The sequence below is a fragment of the Chiloscyllium plagiosum genome, unplaced genomic scaffold (genome assembly GCF_037043375.1).
Source record: "Chiloscyllium plagiosum isolate Xiang-an unplaced genomic scaffold, Cpla_swu_hap1 HiC_scaffold_10, whole genome shotgun sequence".
Classification (NCBI taxonomy): domain Eukaryota; kingdom Metazoa; phylum Chordata; class Chondrichthyes; order Orectolobiformes; family Hemiscylliidae; genus Chiloscyllium; species Chiloscyllium plagiosum.
Genome location: NW_028270148.1, coordinates 117,836,250 through 117,858,101, shown reverse-complemented (window position 1 = coordinate 117,858,101; position 21,852 = coordinate 117,836,250). Strand labels below are relative to the sequence as shown.

At 41.0% G+C, this 21,852-nt stretch overlaps 1 protein-coding gene across 5 annotated transcripts in view; it reads left to right on the top strand.

Annotated features, from left to right (window-relative positions):
• The window catches only part of ehbp1 (EH domain binding protein 1), a 390,401-nt gene that overhangs the window by 356,379 nt on the left and 12,170 nt on the right, over positions 1-21,852 (top strand). For all 5 annotated transcript variants that reach the window (XM_087991708.1, XM_087991709.1, XM_087991711.1 and 2 more), the window contains 2 exons: positions 8,857-8,956; positions 12,399-12,472. In XM_087991708.1, the coding sequence (XP_087847834.1) occupies positions 8,857-8,956; positions 12,399-12,472 (174 nt within the window). The remainder of the gene's footprint in view (positions 1-8,856; positions 8,957-12,398; positions 12,473-21,852) is intronic.

The window sequence follows — 21,852 nt, the reverse complement described above, 5'->3', positions numbered from 1 at the left end:
AGAATAAAGGATCTTAATATTATGTAATAGAGACAGACTGCTGAAAGCTACAGAACAAAGAAATTTGGGAGTTCTTGTTCATGAATCTCAAAAAGCTAGCATCTAAATTCATAATAAGGAATAGGAAAGGCAAGTGGAATGTTAGCCTTTATTTTAAAGAGAATGGAGTATAAAAGTAGGGAGGTTTTGCTAAAACTTGCAAGGCACTAGTCAGACCATAGTTGGGATATTGTGAATGATTTTGAACCCATTATCTAAGGAAAGATTGGAGGCAGTCCAGAGGAGATTCATCAAGCTGATAACAGTTATTGCGGATTACCTTATGAGGCAAGATTGAGTAGATTGGTCATGTACTCATTGGAATTTAGAAGAATGAGAGGTGACGTTATTCAAGCTTTTAAGATTTTTAGACAATTTAACAGGATAGATGTGGAGGGGATCCAAGATGGCAGCAATCTAATAGGTCTGCTATGCTGGGCTCTGCACCGTAACCCAAGTAAAGTGGTGCTTTTATCCTGCCCCAATCCCCCACCAGCCATCTATAAGAAAAATTGGGAAAATAAAGTCAAACAAAACCCCTAGAACCTTTAAATACTGATCTTAACAGTTTGAGAAGAAGATGAAGACGAATAAAGGTAAGGGAGTGCGAGGATCGCAGGAAGAGGGCCACTCCCCTACAGTGTTGAGCACACCCTTGACCATGGACCCAACTCCTGCAGTGGCACCTTTGAACCCATTGGAGCAACAATACTTAGTCTCAGAGTTTGTAAGACTCAGAGAGAAAATCGAGTCGGCGGTGGAATCGATCTCTGCCATGCTACAAAAGTAAGGGCAGGAGATCCAAATGCTTGATCGACACTTTGAAGAGTTTGCACAAAGCACCGCAGCGTCGGAGACTGTGGCGGAGAATTCGGAGGGGAGGATCCAAATGCTGAAAAGCCAAGTTTGGGTCCTATTGGACCAGGTCAATGAACTCGAGAATCGTGGTTAAAGGAAGAACTTATGGATAATTGGGCTCCCGAAATGTGAAGAAGATGAGAACCTGGTCGGCTTCCTGGAGCAGTGGGTCCACAGCTTCTGGGGCTGGGAGTCGAATCAGGCCGGATGTATGTGGAGCGGGCCCACCAGATTGCAATGCACAGGTCCGGGTCGTATCAGCGTCCCCGCCCAGTCCTAGAGTGACTCCACTACATCTGTTCCCCATGATAATGAAAGCCTCCAGAAGGCTGGGAAAAGACTCACAGGTTGAAACTTTATTGCTGGAACAGCACAGCAGATCAGGCAGCATCCAGGGAACAGGAGATTCGACGTTTCGGGCACAGGCCCTGGTGTACAAGGGGTCGATCATTATGTTCTTTCAAGACTTCTCTGGGGTTGCAATCAAGAAGAGGAAATCTTTTGATGAAGTCAGGAAGAGGTCGAGAGACCTGAATATCCAATACACTGCGATGTACCCAGCTGTACTGCGCTTCACCCATGGAGGGTCTGTTTACAACTGTGACTCAGCAGACAAAGCAAGGGACTTCCTAGACTCTTTGAAATAGATAGTCTGGGTCAGAGAAAACTATGGAATGTTATACCCCTTACTCTCTCGGTTCTTGGGTTTATATGCTTGGCATTGCTTCGATGTAAAATTCCTTTTTTTACTAATTCCTGTTACTCCCTTCCTTCTGGGTATGGGGTGGTTATCTCTTTTATTAAAGACAAATGGGGTTGAAATATGGAGATGTTTCCGTTAGGCGGGGAGACTAGGACTTGTAGGCACAGCCTTAGAATTAGAGGGGGTCAATTTAGAAAAGAAATGAGACATTTCTTCAGCCAGAGAGTGGTGGGCCTGTAGAATTCATTGCCACGGAGTACAGTGGAGGCTGAGACGTTGGGGGTCTTCAAGACAGAGATTGATAAATTCTTGATCTCGCAAGGAATTAAGGGCTACAGGGAGAGTGCGGGTAAGTGGAATTGAAATGCCTGTCAGCCATGATTAAATGGCAGAGTGGTCTCGATGGGCCGAATGGCCTTGCTTCCACCCCTATGTCTTAGGGTCTTATGGATCCAGTATCCCTTCTTTTGGGATTGCCAAATCTGCCTTCACTAGATGAACACGGGAAAAGATTATTCAACGTTCTCATATATTGTGCAAGGAAGAATAATTTAATGGAGCTGGACCTCGGAAACCACCCCAGGTCTCATGGGTGGCATAGATTAGTGATGGAGCACCACCCTCTGGATTTTCTTACAAATGTGATGCACCAGAAAACGAAACTATTTTAAGAAGGTGGCCCTTCTTAAATTACATAGACATGGACTTGTCAGCCATATTGACCAGGGCCTATGTATAGCTGTGAATGCCAAATTTGGCAGTCCAGGGGCCTTGGAAGGGGAGGAAGCTTGAATAACTACGGATCTAATAACTGATGTTCCTGTATATGGGAGCCTCGGTGGATGCATTAGGTGTGGAATTTAATGTAAGTTAATTTAAGTTGACTTTATTTAATTTGACCTAATCTAAGTTAGGTTAGTCTAGTATAACTACGAGCCCACTGACTCCTACAGCTACCTAGACTACACCTCCTCCCACCCTACCTCCTTAAAAATTTCATCCCTTATTCCCAATTCCTTCACCTCCACTACATCTGTTCCCAGGATGACCAATTCCACCTCAGAAAGTCCCAGATGGCCTCCTCCTTCCATAATCGCAACTTCCCTCCCCACATGATTGACGATGCCCTCCAGCACATTTCGTCCACTTTACACACCACCATCCTTGAACCCGACCCCTCCCAGTGCAACATGGACAGAACCCCTGGTCTTCACCTTCCACCCCACCAACCTCTGTGTGCATCGCATCATCCTCCGTCACTTCTGCCACCTTCAAACGGGCCCTACCACCAAAGATATATTTCCCTCCCCACCCCTACCAGCATTCCAGAAAGACCATTCCCTCAGTGACTCCCTCGTCAGGTCCACACCCCCCCACCAGCCCACACCTCACTCCTGGCACCTTTTCCTGCTACCGCAGGAAGTACAAAACCTGCACCCACACCACTCCCCTCACCTCTGTCCAAGGCCCCGAGGGATCCTTCCACATCCATCAGAAATTTACCTGTACCTCTACCAATGTCATCTACTGCATCCATTGTACCTGGTGCGGTCTCCTCTACATTGGGGAACAAGGACACTTTGCGAATTGTTTCAGAGAACATCTCTGGGACGCCCAGACCCACCAACCCACCGCACCGTGGCTGAACACTTCAACTCCCTGTCCCACTCCATCAAGGTCATGCAGGTCCTGGGCCGCATTCACCGCCAAACCGTCATCACCCGACACCTGGAGGAGGAACGCCTCATATTCCGCCTTAGGACCCTGCAACCACGTGGGATAAATGTGGGTTTCAACAGCTTCCTCATTTCCCCTTCCCCAACATTATCCCAGTCCCAAACCTCCAAATCGGTACAGCCCTCCGGACCTGTCCATCACTGCTCCTTCTGACCTATTACCTTCTCCCTCACCTTCATCCACCTATCACTTTCTCATCTACCTTCACCCCACCCCTCCAGCGCCACCCCCTCCCATTTATCTCTTACCCCCAACCCACAAGCCTCATTCCTGATGAAGGGCTTATGCCCGAAATGTCGATTTTCCTACTCTTCAGATGCTGCCTGACCTGCTGTGCTTTTCCAGCATAGAACATAGAACATTACAGCGCAGTACAGGCCCTTCGGCCCTCGATGTTGCGCCGCCCTGTCATACTAATCTGAAGCCCATCCGACCTACACTATTCCATGTACATCCATATGCTTGTCCAATGACGACTTAAATGCACTTAAACTTGGCGAATCTACTACCGTTGCAGGCAAAGCATTCCATATCCTTACTACTCTCTGAGTAAAGAAACTACCTCTGACATCTGTCTTATATCTATCTCTCCTCACTTTAAAGTTGGATCCCCTCGTGTTTGCCGACGCCATACTTGGAAAAAGGCTCTCCCTTTCCACCCTATCTAACCCTCTGATTATCTTGTATGTCTCTATTAAGTCACCTCTCAACCTTCTTCTCTCTAACGAGAACAGCCTCAAGGTCCTCAGCCCTTCTTCATAAGACATTCCTTCCATACCAGGCAACATCCTAGTAAATCTCCTCTGCACCCTTTCCAAAGCTTCCACACCCTTCTTATAATGCGGTGACAAGAACTGTACACAATACTCCAAGTGTGGCCATACCAGAGCTTTGTACAGCTGCAGCATAACCTCCTGGTTCCAGAAATCAATCCCTCTATTAATAAAGGCCAAAACACTGTATGCCTTCTTAACAACCCTGTCAATTTGGGTGGCAACTTTCAGGGATCTGTGTACATGGACACCGAGATCTCTCTGCTCATCTGCACTCCCAAGAATCTTACCATTAGCCCAGTACTTTGCATTCCGATTACTCCGTCCAAAGTGTATCACCTCACACTTGTCCACATTAAACTCCATTTGCCATCTCTCAGCCCATCTCTGCATCCTCTCGATATCTCTCTGCAACCTACTACATCCTTCGTCACTATCCACAACTCCACTGACCTTCATGTTGTCCGCAAATTTACTAACCCTTCTAAGCCCTCATCCAGGTCATTTATAAAAATGACGAACAGCAGTGGACCCAACACCGACCCTTGCGGTACGCCACTAGTAACTGGACACCAAGATGAACATGTTCCATCAACTACAACCCTCTGTTTTCTTTCAGCAAGCCAATTACTGATCCAAACTGCTATGTCTCCCACAATCCCATTCCTCCGCATTTTGTATAATAGCCTACTGTGGGGAACCTTATCGAATGCCTTGCTGAAATCCATATATACCACATCAACCAGTTTACTCTCATCTATCTGTTTGGTCACTTTGTCAAAAAACTCAATAAGATTCGTTAGGCACGACCTACCCTTCACAAAACCATGCTGACTGTCCCTGATCAGATTACTATAGATGGTTATAAATCTCTTAAATTGCGGTCCTTGAAGAAGGAGGCCATCTGGGTTGTACGGTTTTGGAAACTACGTCTGGCAGGAAATTGCGGTCCTTGAAAAAGGAGGCCATCTGGGTTGTACTCCCTCCATGACTCCCTCGTCAGGTCCACACCCCCCACCAACCCAACCTCCACTCCCGGCACCTTCCCCTGCAACCGCAAGAAATGCAAAACTTGCGCCCACACCTCCCCCCTTACTTCCCTCCAAGGCCCCAAGTTACAATTCCATATCCGCCACAAATTCACCTGCACCTCCACACACATCATCTATTGCATCCGCTGCACCCGATGTGGCCTCCTTTATATTGGGGAGACAGGCCGCCTACTTGCGGAACGTTTCAGAGAACACCTCTGGGACACCTGGACCAACCAACCCAACCACCCCATAGCCCAACACTTTAATTCCCCCTCCCACTCCACCAAGGACATGCAGGTCCTTGGACTCCTCCATCGCCAGACCATGGCAACACGATGGTTGGAGGAAGAGCGCCTCATCTTCTGCCTGGGAACCCTCTAACCACAAGGGATGAACTCAGATTTCTCCAGTTTCCTCATTTCCCCTCCCCCCACCTTGTCTCAGTCAAATCCCTTGAACTCAGCACTGCCTTCCTAACCTGCAGTCTTCTTCCTGACCTCTCCGCCCCCACCCCACTCTGGCCTATCATCCTCACCTTGACCTTCCTCCACCTATCGCATTTCCAATGCCCCTCCCCCAACTCCCTCCTCCCTACCTTTTATCTTAGCCTGCTGGACACTTTCGTCATTCCTGAAGAAGGGCTTATGCCCGAAACGTTGATTCTCCTGTTCCTTGGATGCTGCCTGACCTGCTGCGCTTTTCCAGCAACACATTTTCAGCACTATTCCTGTAGACAATGATGATTTGAAGATTAATGCCAAAGGCTCGGCAATCTCTTCCTTTGCTTCCCAGAGGATCCTAGGATAGATCCCATCTGGCCCAGGGGACTTGTCTACTTTCACACTCTGCAGTATTTCTAATACCTCTTCCTTGTGAACCTCAATCTCTTCTAGTCTAGATGCAAGTATCTGTGTATCTTCCTGGCCAACATTTTCATTTTCTATAGTGAACGCTGTCGAAAAATATTTATTTAGTGCTTCCCCTATCTCCTCTGACTCCACACACAACTTCCCACTATTATCCTTGATTGGCCCTAATTTAACTCTCATCATTCTTTTATTCCTGACATACCTATGGAAAGCCTTAGGGTTAACCCTGATTCTATCCGCCAACAACTTCTCATCTCCCCTCCTGACTCTTCTGAGCTCTTTTTTTAGGTCTTTCCTGACTTTCTTGTAACCATTTTGTCCTAACATAAGCCTTCTTCTTCTTGACCAGGGATTCCACTTCCTTAGTAAACCACGGCTCACGTGTTCTATATCTTCCTCCCTGCCTGACAGGTACATGCTTATCTAGGACACACAGGAGCTTTTCCTTGAATAAGCTCCACATTTTTAATGTGCTCATTCCCTGCAGTTTCCTTCCCCATTCTATTCTTCCTAAATCTTTCCTAATTGCATCGTAATTTCCCTTCCCCCAGCTGTAACTCCTGCTCGGTGGAGTACACCTATCCCTTTCCATCACTAAAGTAAACCTGACAGAATTGTGATCGCTGTCTCTAAAGTGCTCACCTACTTCTAAATCTAACACCTGGCCAGGCTTGTTACCCAGTACTAAATCTAAAGTGGCTTTGCCCCTTGTAGGCCTGTCTACATACTGTGTCAGGAAGCCCTTCTGCACACACTGGACAAAAACTAACCCATCTATAGTATTCGTACTGTAGTGATCCCAGTCAATATTTGGATAGTTGAAGTCCCCCATGACAACTACCCTGCCTCTCTCACTCCTATCGAGAATCATAGGAAACACACTCTCAACTCTGATCTCCAGTATCTGCAGTCCTCACTTTCTCCTAGTCTAATATAATTTAAGGTAATTTAAACTAATTTGCTAAATTCAATTATTTATCGAATTGTAACATGGAAAGATTGTTACATACCTTTGTGATAGTTTTCGTTTGTTTTGTAGAATAGTAGGCGGTTTATTGTTAATGGTTTAACAAAAGATTGTTATACTATCTTTTGTACATTTATAATTTTGTAAAAAATGAAAACCTTTTTCAATTAAAAAAACAGGATGGAGGCAGTGAGGGTGTTTTCCCTCAGACAGTCTAAGACAAGAAGGCATAATCTCAGAATAAGGGATCACATGTTTAAGACAGAGGTGAGAAGGAATTTCTTCTCAGAGAGTTGTGAATCTATGGAATTCTTTACAACAGAGAGTTGCTGACTGGGTCATTAATGTAATCAAAGCTGAGATGGATTTTACTAAGATAATCAAGGGTTGGGGAAATGTAGGTAAGTAAATGGAGTTGAGGATTATCAGCTCAGGAACTATCTCATTGATAGCAGGGCAGATTCGATGGGCTGAATGGCATACTTTTGCTTCTATGTTTTATTATCTTTATTGCTTCCAGATGTGCAGTACTATCTTGTACAGGCAAAGATTAAAATGAATCAAAAAGAATAGTATTGGTTTCGCTCTCATGTTTTTAGATTTTCCCTGCTATGTGTCCAACTGTTTAGAGTCTAGATTAACTGTTTAAGTAGTTTACTTTTGCCCATAATAGCTCTGCATTTTGAAGTATTTGTATAATGTTCCACTGGGAATGTAATTAATTCATGGTGAAACACTGTTCTCAACGTCCAGAATTTGTCACTGGTGAATTTGCCTCATTTATTTTGCCGGATACCTATTGTTATGTTCTTCTCTCTCTCTTTCTAATTTAATTAACCCTCTCTCTGATGCAATGGTAAAAGCTATATGAGATAACTTCTGATGAAATGTTAAAAACCTGAAATGTTAACTGTTTCTCTCATGACGGATGCTATCAGCCTTGTTGAGTCTTTCCTGTATTATCTTTTTTATCTCTCATGTCTTGTGGCTGCAGTATTTTGCTTTAATGTAGTGTTGGGAGCCCTTCTGCTGTATTGCTGCATCAATAACATTTTAGAGGAAAGCATTCATCAAATAGTTTGATTAGTTTTTCCTAGTAATGCAACTATATTTCGTCTCAGTGCCCCAGTTTGTAAACAGGATAAATTGCCAACCACTCCTCTTTGAAGTTGTTATACAGATGTTGGAGAGAACAGGATTATGCTTTGCTATGTTGCATATCAATGTGCCCAGTAATCCATCAGTACCTAATCCCATAGCTCCATATGAATAATTGCTACTTGGGTAAAGCAATGGCTATAAAATCACACCAAACATGGAGCCAAACCTTGAAGGGGAAGAGGGATATGTGTCAGTGAGGGTGGAAGAAAGAACCAAACATGTGAAAGTATCTGGTACCATGTTATAGATTGGGAATTTGCATTCATAAATAGAAATAATGATAATTTACTAGCTGTATATCTGGGTTAGACTGCTGTACTGAACATCTGGAGCAAAATGTAAACATATCCAATGGGCAGAAATGCAAATTTCTTCAAGCAGTGCAAATACCATGCCAACAATGGAAATATCCACCAGCTAGAACTTGCTGCTGTGCTAACCAGCAGTGCTTGGAGATCAGTGTGATGTGGTTCACAACAAGGGATGACAAAAAAAGTGAATGGAAGTGATAGTAAGGATCATCTAACTTCCGTCTATTAGCTTTCCAACAATGCCCCGGAAATCAAAAATACTGTTTAGACATAACTCTGGATTTAATTTTTGAAATATAATTGTTGTATTATCTTCTTTGATTAAGTTTCATTCCCAGCAGGAAGATTGTTGGAATGGTTGTGATTTTTAGGCTTTTGTATAATTCTATTCCTCCACTTTTCAGGAAACAATAAAGAGAAGGAAGAAGCTATGATGCAGGAGTGGTTTGTGTTGGTGAATAAGAAGAATGCCCTCATACGGCGACAGAACCAACTTTCACTTCTGTAAGTGCAAATGAAACTGAGCTCTTTCATTTGAGGAATCTGTGGATGCGCCATATTGGATGTAGAAGTATGATTCAAGGCTTTAGAGATAAAGAGCAGTGACTGAAGTTTTGAAAGATGTGGGAAACATGCTTATACATAGCAGCAATACAAAGCTGAGGACAAGTTTCGTCAGGTAGGCTTTGAGGAGGCGGGTGGTATCTTCATGATTATAGGGTAGCATATAAAGTCCGGAAGGGAGTGAACAATAAATAAAGGCAGACCGGAGGGTGGTAGACTGGAACAAAAAAATTGAGGCGTAAATATGGCAGAAGCAGCAGAATGGTTGATCTGCTTTGCGACATGAAGACATGAATGAAGTCTTTGTAGTTGGTGAGGGGAGGGGTGTGGTTTGGGGTTTGGTTGTATGGATGTGTCCCCACATGCTGATGTATGGGGAAGGACATGGCTAAGCCATATTTGACAACAATAACCAGAGTAAATGCTTATCAAGTGTGTTTAAGTTCACAGACTGGCTGTTTGACTAATGGAGATGGTGCACATGGGAAATGGATCAAATGGCAATAAAGAAGGGATAAGTTTTTTTTATATATCAGTGGAAGTATTTGTAATATCATGGGTAAACCAGACTCAGGATAATGATTGTGATGGATTCAATGGATCATTTTGTTGCCAGGGTGAGAAAGATGTTAATATGATAGGGGCTTGGCAGAAGCATCAGGATAAGAAAGAGAAAAGGAATCTTGAAAAGCTTAAGGAGGACTTTGGTAACCAAAGTGCTGAATAATGTAGTTCCAAAGGCAGGCCATTGGAGTCGAAGCATTGATGAGAAGGGAGATCAAGAGGACACCCAAGTGTGAGAAAGTGACTAAGAAGTGGGTTGAAATTCCCAAGGACAAGATCCCCTTGGTTTAAGAATAGGGAACAGAAAGGAGGTAGAAAATGTCATTAACAAGATGTCTGTCATGCCTGGGGTGGGCAGTTACATCAGTAGGACATAAGGAATGGAGATGTCTAAAGTGTCTAAATGTGGTAAAGAATTAGGGGAAAGATCAAAGTGTGACTTGTAGAAAAATGTTACTCAAGTAATGTGATTATTGGTGTGGTAGGTGGTGTAACATTACACCAAGAGAAAGTGTTGGCACGATTGATTTCATTACACGAGATGTTAATGCTTTCCTCCTGAAAAAAGTAATGTATGGGAAGGCTGTAGATATTTTTCATCAACTAGTTCAATGTGTTATGATGCCTCGTGAGTAGGTGGAACTTGAACTCGGCCTCCTGGTCCAGAAGTAGGGACACTACTGCTGAGCCACAAGCAGCGCACCTTTATGGGAGGGCTGTATCATACATAGGAACAACATAGGAATAAGGAGCGGCAGTAGGAAATTTGCCATTGGAGCCTGCTCCGCCATTATACGTGATCATAGCTGATCTAATCCTGGTCTCAACGCTGCTTTTATGCCTGCTCTCCCATTTTATCCCACTTTTCATCAGAAACATATCTATTTCTTTCTTGAATCTGTTGATTAAATCTGCCATCACTGCACTCCAGCAGTGAGTTCCATAGATTCACAAGAATTCCTGCAAGAAAGCAGGTAATCTGCAAAACTAAGAACATCTGGCTTGGAATTCACTGGATATGAGGTGGTTGTAGTTGGAAGGTATGGGTATTAAGTCAAGAGATAGAAGATATCACAGTTCAGTCACATCATATGAGACTTGATTCATAAACATGGTACTCCTAAATTAGGATGGCACAGTGGCTCAGTGGTTAGCACTACTGCCTCACAGCACCAGGGACCCGGATTCGATTCCAACCTCAGGAGTCTGTGTGGAGTTTGCACATTCTCCCCATGTCTGCGTGGGTTTCCTCCGGGTGCTCTGATTTCCTCCCACAATCCGAAGATGTGCAGGTCAGGTGAATTGGCCTTGCTAAATTGCCCATTGTGTTAAGGTGCATTCGTTAGGGATAACTATGGGTCTGGATGGGTTACTCTTCAGAGGGTCAGTGTGGACTTGTTGGGCCGAAGGACCTGCTTCCATACTGTGGGGAATCTAATCAAATCATTTGGGGCCTTCTTTAAACAATATGGCTTTTACTAATTTTTTTTCAGAAAAAGTCTATAAATTAATCAATCTATTAAATTCAATTCAATTTCTAGCCTAATTAGGATTTCAATTCGATTTCTACTTAAATAAGATAAGTATCATAATTACATAAAATCATCCCAGTAGCTGCAAGTCTTTCTAAAATTGTGCAATTTGTTCTTCTTAAATTATCCTTTGCCCATAATCAAAGAATATGGTGAGCAGCTGGGAAAAGTGAAGTTGAAGCAGAAGATCAGCCGTGATCCTATTGAATGGCAGAGAAGACTTGAACAGCCATATGGTCTAATCCTGGTCCAATTTCTTATGGTGGTCATCTTTGAAGTTCTGTTTAATGTGACATTGCCAATGATACTGAACATCAGAAATTCTGTTAGTAATTTTGTTGCCTGTGTTGTGCACACCTGGAAATCTGCACTTGAAGACTTCAGCCATGGCTTAGACATCTCTAACTATTTTAATAAGATACCAACTTATACGCTTTCACTAAAGCTGCATTCATAATGACCAGGTTTCTCCTTAAATAGCATTAACTGCCAAGCTGTCTTCCACCCTTTCTTCCATTCACTCAAGATTTATTCATTTATTCATCATCCATTTCTTTACTGTATCCCACTCAAATCTTCTCAATCACTGAAGATTCCTTCAAGGAATTTATTTCCATAATTCAAATTGTAGACATAACATAGTCCCCATAACAACTCTTAACTGAATCATCTTCATCTGAGGATTGAACTCTGTTCTCATATTGAGGATGTTATCCTTATGCTGAACAAAGTTAAAATGTGCCTTTCAACTTTCTTCTTCCTTTAGTTCAAACCTGAGTTGTCAATTCTGTAATCTTTCCTGATCAAGACTCATTGCATTTCCTCCCACTTGATCTCAGCAGTCACTCTTGAAGTTTCAGGTTTTTATAACACTGACTTGGCAATGCCTAATTCTTGCTACCAGTTTGACTTTATTCCCCTAGTTTCAACCTGTGAGTTTGAATGTGCAAATTGATTTTTTTTAACCAACATATTTCACGACTAATCAGATCCCACCTAAAGATAAGAAAAATCTAAAGTCTATCTAATGAAATTGTATTCTGTCCTAAGTAGTTACATTGAATTTAACTCAATGCAAATGACATACTGTATGAAATACAGTGCACTTTTTAACTGCATAAACTAGCATACGATCAGTGAAGGTTTGTGTATCAATTATTTGGAGTAGATTAAAGGTTTCAGAAAAGACAATAGTAGGTTTCAGTAATCAATGAATCTTAAAGGTTGCTTTTAGTCAGTAATGATTTGTTAATTACTGTATTGATGAACTTTTTTGACTTGCCTAGGGAAAAAGAGCATGATCTTGAGAGACGCTTTGAGCTGTTAAATCGAGAATTACGAGCTATGCTTGCAATAGAAGGTGAGTGATTAGTGGTTATTTATCAAATTTTTCAAAATTATTCATTTTCCTTTTCAAATTCTTAATTTCAAAATTTTGAATAAGTTAACAGCTCTTAAATTTTCCTTGTTGAAATGGCAAACTCAGTATCTGACTTGAAAAGAAGCTGTGTGCACTTTATTTAAAAATTAAAATTCGAACTAATATTGTTGAAAATGGTAATACCGAACTCTTTGAATAATTGTAATATTCTAGATGTTCACATGGACATTGTTATTTTCCCTCTGGACTTGTAGTTATGTCAGGGATAAAAATGTGTTTAGAAATCCTCCAAGTTCTTGTCTTTTCCAAGTTAAATGCCACCTGGTATTGATTGCGACTTTGCCTGCAAAATAAAACAATTGCAATCAATGCCAATTAATTCTACCGCTCTGTATTGACCTTGTTAGGCTTTGACTGAGTACAATTATGTCATTCTTCACCTGATAAGATGTCTGAGCCATTATAAATCAATTCTAATTTATTTCCCAGGTTCTGCCACTGGCATATATTTGGACTGGAATTGGTTCATTCCAGTATTTCACTGTCCATATTGCTAGCTAATGTGCTGTTACCAAGAGTATATTCATGAAAACAATTTCTTTATAAACCCAAAAGGAACAATTTTTCGGGGTGTGGAAAGATATATATCACACAATGTGCATTTTCTCAGAACAATATGATCAGAAACTCGTGCAAGTTAGTCCCTCCCCCGCCCCCCCAAATGAATTGCATGCATAATCAATTGGTCATTGTCCAACTTGTTAAAGTGTTTATTGCAAGTAACAAATCACCGGTTGTGCCAATTGTTAATCTGTTCAAAGAATAGTGTTGGAGAAATGGTATAAAATTATACAATGGTGGAGAAATGAGAATGAATTACTTTTGATTTGTCCAGTGCATCTTTTCCCCCGTGATGTCATTTGTAGGGGAACAAAAATGTACAAGTAAAGCTCTACTATTGCTACAAATTTGCATTTGTGGTGAATTTACAGCGGATTCAGCTCAAAGCATCCAGAATAAACAATCAGGAGTTATTCTCTGTAATCGTAGATAAGAGTAAAAACTCCCACATCATTTCTTGTATTACTGGACTGAAATTTGGAGATTAACATCAGGGAGCTATAAACAACATGATCCAAATCTCTGACTGGATTTAGCCTAGAAAAACTGATGGTGCATGCATTGGCACACAATTTATTATCTCCTAAGGGATAACAATTCAAATCGTCCTGCCTCAAGCTGCATAATCAAAATGACAATTATATTCCTTAGCATGTGTTTAGGAAATTATTAATCTGAATTACTGATTTTGCTAAACTTTTTTATTTTATCCAAAAGAATTGTACTCATTTTTAAACAATGTATTTAACAAATAGAAGCTAAATAAATTGTTCCTTTCTTTTCTGAACTTTAAAATAAATTTTGGTGTTCTGCTGCTTTGAGAATCATGACTATATCATCTTGGTTAATGTTTACATAGAACGATATAAATAGCATTCATTGTAAAAAAAATGAAATGATCAGTCTTCCCAGTTTCAGTCCCAAGGGTTTTCCAGTTCTGCCAATAGTGCTGTGACCACTGATGACATTATGGTAAAAAAGACTTGTGCAGTCAGTGGTCCCATTCAAATCAGTGTTTTCCAGACAGGTATGCTGATTTTTTAGTCTGTTGATGACAGAGTAGAGTAGACAGTTCAGCTTTCAGCTAAATGTGCAGAACTCATTGATAGCATGGGAAGGCAGTTTTATCAAACTGTTTTTGTCCTATTGATGTCAGTAAGATGTAAGCACTTGTTGGTGGGGATCACGGACCATCGTGTTGGTTATGTGTGGAATGTTTCTCCTTGACCACTTTTCAAAAGTTATGTGGATGCTTTATAATCTCTGAATGGTCAGTATTCTATATGTGCTGTAGCAAACAAGAAACTGTGTTGGAAATTTGAACAGCCAATGCTGAAATATACATTGCCATTCAGCTTGCACACTGTGATGAGATCAATAGGCCTATCAAATATTGGGACGTGTAGATAGAATAAGGTTAAATGTGATACCCAATCACTTTCATTGCAATGGATTCAATTGCAATTGGCATTACCGCATAGGATGCACTTAATTTGGAGTATGGTCTCATCCTACTGTGAAGGCTTTTGACTGAAATTTCCATTTGTATCATATTAGTTCTGAAAGAGAGTGCAATATATTGTTGAATTCAAGTTCGTGCCCTTTTTGTAATTATATAAATCGCTTAAACTGGAGCTGGATAGATTTCACACAATATATGAAAGATTGTACCTGTTTCTAAGAGATTTACTCAGTCAAGCTTTATTTTCAGTGTTTCTCATTTTATAATCAAGTTAAATTCATACGTTTGTTTAAAAAATAAACTTAAACTCACCCAGAAATATTTTCCTGTCCTTTGTATATAGCATAAAATAGTCGTTAAAAGACTATCCAGATCTGACCTGCTCCATCTACTGTCAGTCAGATTATTACAAATATCTTCCAACATTTAAATGTTGGTTTCTCCCACTTTGTCTTAGAGGCAGTACAGACCATAATGTGGTTATTGAAGGCAAATAAAGGCTCAGGAATTCTAATTAAAATGCTCCATGTAAATTAAGGGAATCCACGTTATAAACTAAAGTATTTGTATAAAGTCCCTATATGAAAGCTTGTAGATTTTTTAAATGTCAACTAATTTTTGCTGGCAGCATTCATTTAATTGTGCGTCTAGTATCAGATCATGATGTTTTATGTCTGGATTGAAATCAAAATTAAATGTGGTATTCTGATATAAAGCAATCTACTGACAACATTTTAACACAAAAAATGAACATGGTATATGGAGGATATTTGAAAACTGTCTCTGTTGAAAATGTAATATTATCTACATAATTATATTACAGCAATATCAAATGTATGTTTTTGCAGTTTTGGACATCAGTAAATACCTATCATTGGTCTTGAGTACTGCTCACATTTTGTTTATACATGGCCTAAGGATAGTCTCTAAAACATTCTGTTTTTTATTGTTAACTCACGAAATGGATCTTACTCTGGATTTTGCACTGCTTTATTCATTCTCAGTTTGTAGTTTGAAGTGCAAGCTCTTCTAAAAGGATTTATGCATAGGTTCACTATTTTTGTAGTTACGGTTTATATGATAAGCTTTTTTATATTTAAAATCAATATGTAATCCTGTGAAGGAGCTTATCCCCCTAAAACCCCATTTGTAAATCTATTTTAGCTTTGTTGCACGGTGCAGCCACAGTATTCCAGAGATTGATTAGGTCCAGCAGTAGAATCCTATCAAATGGACGCTCTGATGATGCTGCACACACTTTCTGGAACGCTAGTTGACTGGGACTGAAGATAAGACCAGATTGCAATCCCCAGTGCATCATTCACAACAAAATGTTAATTTTCAGAAATTTACAGCCTAATTCGTTGAAACAACAAATTCTAAAATACAGCATCCAGTTTTTTGTACTTTTAGTTAGTATAAAATAGTAAAGTCAACCATTTACTTTGATTCTATGATATTGTCAACAATGTTTTTTTTTCGTCAATTAAAAATCAACTTAAAAATTATCATTTGGATACATATGTGTAAATTCATTTCCATTTTACTTTGAGGGAATTTTATTTTGGAATTTTTATCAAGTTTGTATCTGCTTATTTATGTTAAGCTTTCTCTTTTTAAATTTTAATTGATGTTTTTAAATTCCTGGGAAGTATGCCAAAAGGAAGTAATTTTTGATAAATGTTAAGTTTTTTCATAGTCCATTGTCATATAATGGTGAGCCTTCAATTCACATTATAGAACAACAAATTGCATGGATTACACCAGCTATTCCTATCCAGTTGCCTAAGTAGCAAAATACAAAGTTTATGCATATTACTCTTTTCAAATTAAAGCATTAAGGTATGGTTACTGTCTGCAGGGGTGGGTGGCAAGGAAGGAATGATGGAGATAGAGATATGTTTATTCACGATGGCCTAGCCATCATTGTGTGGGCCAGGCTTGATGGATCAGCTGGTCTTTTCTTGCCTGTGAGCTCATACCTGTCACACAACAGGTGAAGTTTATGCTGAGCATTCAGTTGTAATTACACTCTTTTCATGTTCTTTGGGTACTCTGTCTTTTAACCATTCTACCCTTGAGTACTGAAGGCGTTGACTTGTCTAGTGGCATGTTTCTGGTGGCAACTTTGGTAACTAGCCTGCATCTGCCCTCTGAGAGTTTGGGTGGTGAATGTTGGCTGGTTTTCCTATAATTAGGGATCATTGCAATCAAGCTTAAAGCTGTCCCCACTATTAGATATCCAATTTCTAGCAGGTAAATTTATTCATTTGTCTATGATTGTAACAGGCTTTCAAAGGAGAGGCCATTGTAAAGTAATAAGATCATGATGTGAATTTCTTACAAAAAGTGTGTTGCATCCTAAATCTGTTCACATTGAAAGTTGGAATTTTTATTATTGTATTATTCAAGGTATGTTGTAGAACATTACTAAGTGTTTTGTCCATGCTCTACATGAGTCAGCCCTGTTTTATTTTTCATTTAACTAGTAAAATGCTCAAAAGCTATGTTTAAACTTAAAAACGTCCCTGAACTTAATCAAATAATGGAAATTTTCTGCATCGAAAGCTGTGATTCAGTATATGGGTAGATTTTACAGAGTAGTTGGAATACAAGTGAATTGGCCTGGTTAAACTAAAGCTCTTCAGTGTCATGTTTGCTAGAATAGTTGTACAACTAACATCTCAAGGCACTGGATCAATGAAGGGTCCTGACCCGAAATGTCAACTTGTCTTCTCCTCTGATGCTGTCTGACCTGCTATGTTTTACCAGCTCCACACTTTATCAATGCTGCCTGTGCAAGATCCTGCAAATCCACTGGGAAGAAAGAAGCAGTAATACCAGCATCCTCGACTAAGCCAACATCCCCAGCATCAAGGCACTGACCATCCTTGATTGGCTGCGATGTGCTGGGCACATCGTCCACATGGCCAATACGAGACTCTCAAGCAGGTGCTCTCCTTCCAATTCCAAAATGGCAGGCAATCCCCAGGTGGACAGAGGAAACACTTCAGGGATACCCACAAGGCCCCACTGGGGAGGTACAGCATTCCCCTGACACCTGGGGATCACTGGCCTGAGAGCATCCAAAGTGGAGGAGGACCATCCGGGAAGGCATTGAGACCATGTCGTGAAAAGGTGAAAGCCAGGCGAAAATAGTGAAATGTGCGCACTGCTACAACAACACCCCACCCACCCCTTTCCATGACCCCCACCTGCCCCAAGTATTAACAGAGCCTGCAGAAATCACATCGGATTATACAGCCATATACAGATTCACCCTGAGAGTGGAAAAGAGTCAACCTTGTGTGCGAGGGACCACTGATGATGATGATTATGATGACATGTAAATTAGAGCATAATAACCACAGACCTTTGATTATGTGCAGCTTAGTTATGGGTGAGACAGTGGCTCAGTGGTTAGCACTCACAGCGCCAGGGACCCGGGTACAATTCCAGCCTCGGGCAACTGTCTATGTGGAGTTTGCACATTCTCCTTGTGTTTGCGTGGCTTTCCTGCGGGTGCTCTGGTTTCCTTCCACAGTCCAAAGATGTGCAGGTTAGGTGGATTAGCCATGGGATATGCAGAGTTACAGGGATAGGGTTAGGGGATAGGTCTGAATGGGATGCTCTTTGGAGAGTTGGTGTGGACTCAATGGGTCAAATGGCCTATTTCCACACTGTAGGGATTCTGTGATTTTAGTGTAGCACAGGTATACCAAGTGTCGAAGCTTCAAGCATTCCCAGTGGCTGGCAATTTACATGTTTGCCTGTACATTACTTCATTCCCTTCCCTCATTATGAAGGTGTTTTTGTCTGCTAATTCCTCTGAAGTACTGTTACAATCTGAGTGGTTATAATAGTCATACTGTTATTTTTTTGATTTTTTCAATCACAACTTAATTTCCAGTGACTTAAATAAGTTAGTTTGGTTAATTGATCTCCATCCACGTGGGCTTACAGTATTGTCAAGAAAATACTAGAGAAATCGATGGAACTAAAAACTGTCAGTTTCCCTGGACTTGGTAGCTCACATTCTAGAATTTTAAAAGAGGTCACTGCAAGATAGTGGATGCATTGGTTATGATTTTCCAGACTTCTCTAGATTCTAGATTTTTTATTTGTTTTAGTGATCAACATGTTTGGACATGTTATAGCAAAGCCCTATAGCAGCTTGGATTTGAGCCTGGGCTTTGGCACAGAGGGTGCTAAAGAGAGCTCCCTTTGATCCCTGTTGTTAGTGTGTATAGATATTATTAATCAGCTTGTACGGGCATATTATTACACACCTCTGGAGCAAGTGGGACTTTACCCTAAGTCTCCTAGCTCACAGATAGGGACACTGCTACAAACACTGCTCTCCCTCCCTTGATAGTTTGTATGTGAGTTTTAGTGTTAAATGATTTTGTGCATTGGATATTAATTGAGAACTCACTTGTACTCCAATATATAGGCGAGGCTGTTGTGGCATAGTGGTAATGTCCCTTCCTCTGGGCCAGAAGGTCTAGGTTCCTGCCATTGAGGTATGTCTGAGCATGGTTTTTTAAAATGTATCTAGGAACAGGATGTAACTCAGGTTAGGATTGGACGTGCATAATATTAATGTATGCCTTTGTAAATAAACATTTGGCAGGGAATAAAGACCAGCCTCCCACATATCCTTACCTCCTGGCAGCATTTACCCTAGTAAACCCTCTCAGAATTTGAATAATTTCATTGGTCAATGCTTATTCTGCTGCTGAATTCTTAAGAATATGGTTCCTTGAACACAACCTCTCCACACATGACAACCCTGTTTTCCCAGGAAGCAATCTGGTGAATCTTCATGACACCCACTCTAAGATATGTAGATATTTCCTCAGCTAGAGTGACTGATAGTTTACTCTCCAGGTATCATCTCACTAAAGCCTTTTACAATTTCAACATGACCTCCTTACTCTAACCCTTTATGATAAAGAGCAATGTACAATTACCCTTTGGCTGTATTACCGACACGCTCACTGTGATTCACATAGAACTCCCACATCCCTCTCTGTGCACCACTTCATCTTTTAAAAAATATTCTGTTCCACTAATCAATATCGATATGTACAAATGAACTGTGTGTTTTGACAGTGGGTCACATGGGCCAGAAAGATCTTAAGTTTGATTCCTATCTGGGCAGTATTTACTGACCTCAATCTGGGTAACAGTGAGGTTGATATAATTGGGCTCAGCATTCTTTGGCTAACAAGTTAGCAGTTACATCAGGTTTCTGTTGTTTTTTTTGTGATGTGGGGATGTCAGTGTTGGACTGGGGTGGACAAAGTTAAAAATCACGCAACACCAGGTTAAAGTCCAACAGGTTTATTTATGAAGTACTAGCTTTCAAAGCACTGCTCCTTCATCAGGTGGTTGTGATCCCATTCCACTCGCTACCTGACAAAAGAGCAACACTCCAAAAGCTTGAAATTCCAAATAAACCTGTTGGATTATAACCTGGTATTCTGTGATTTTTAGCTTTTTTTTGTGGAAGTGTGCATGGCAGATAAGAACTGGGTTATTCTGGCTGTGATCTTCTCCCCTATCCCCTTTACAAAATAACTCCTTCATGGTTACTAACAAAACTAGCATATGAACAATGATTTGTCTCAAGTATCAGAAAAACGAAGAGCTTGTGGGTCTGAACCCCTGTTTAAATCACTGCATTCAGGATATATGAGAAACATAAAAATCGGAAGGAAAAAGAAATAATCATTTTAGTTTCAAAATTATATGAAAAGGAAAGCGAACATATAGTGTTCATTTCTATAGCTGTGTTCATTCTTAGAGGGGATTTGAGGAAAATGTTTTCATCCAGAAGGTGATGGATATCTAGACCTCTCTACCTGAAAGGGCTGGAGGGAGAGGAGCCCTCACAATATTTAAGAATTATTTAATTGAACACTTCAAATGCCATTGGATACAAGGCTGCAGGCCAATTGCTGGAAAATGCGATTCGGGTAACTCTGATCTTGATGACTGGCATGGCCACGATGGGATGAATTGCTCATCTACATGTCCTATTGCTTTCAGGGATCTGTCGAAATGCACACCAAGGTCTCATTGATCCTCTGTGATTCCTAGAGCTCTGCCATTCAATGTGTACTCCCTTTCCTTGTTAATCCTCCTATGCTCCAGGGGACAAAGAAGTCCCAGCCTACCTAGCCTCTCCTTAACTCAATCCCTCCAGTCCAGCAACGTCCTTGTAAATCTTTTCTGCACCCTCTCTCAAGTCTAAGAATATCCTTCCTATAGATGTGTGACCAGAATTAGAACATAGAACATAGAACATAGAAGAATACAGCGCAGTACAGGCCCTTGGGCCCTCGATGTTGCGCCGATCCAAGCTCACCTAAACTACACTAACCCACTATCCTCCATATACCTATCCAATGCCCTCTTAAATGCCCATAAAGAGGGAGAGTCCACCACTGTTACTGGCAGGGCATTCCACCACTGTTACTGGCAGGGCATTCCAGTTTTCTAAAAGTGGCCTCACCAATGTCCTTTACAGCCAAGACATGATGTCCCACTCCTATACTCAGTGCTCTGACCAATGAAGTACGTGTGCCAAACACCACCTTCACCCCCCTGTATACCTGCAACTCTGCTTCCAAGGAACTATGCACTTGGGCCTCTAGGTCTCTTTGTTCAGCAACATTTCCCAGTCCTTGAACATTTTTAAGGCAAAGGTAGGTAGATTCTTGTTAATTACGTGGGTGAAAGGCAGGAATATGGATTTGACATTACAGTCAGATCAGCCATCATCTTATTGAATAGTGGAGCAGGCTTGAGGGACTGAATTGACTACACTGCTCCTAATTCATATATAATGCATTTAGCAAATATTATTCAAGACATCGAGGTGACTTCCATTAGTCCTCTTCAGAATAATGCCAAAAGACATTTTACATTTGCAAGAACAGGCGACGACTCCGTTTAATGTCTCATATGAAACAGTGTACCTCTGACAGACCATCGCTCCCTCAGTACTGCACTGAAGCATCAGTCTGAATGATGTATGCAAGTTTCTAGAGTAGGAATTTATTCCACAACCTTCTGACTGAGTGCTGTATTGAACTATGGTTATTTTTGGCCACTACCAGACTCTCTTCCTCCATGTATTGACTAGAGGAGATTGCCACTGCTGCCACAAGGCCCACTGCCAATTTCCTGTTGGCAGTGATGGAGATATTGGCAGTAACCCAGAGGGTATGGCAGCTTGTCAAGTGGCACTTCCACACCAGTATCTATG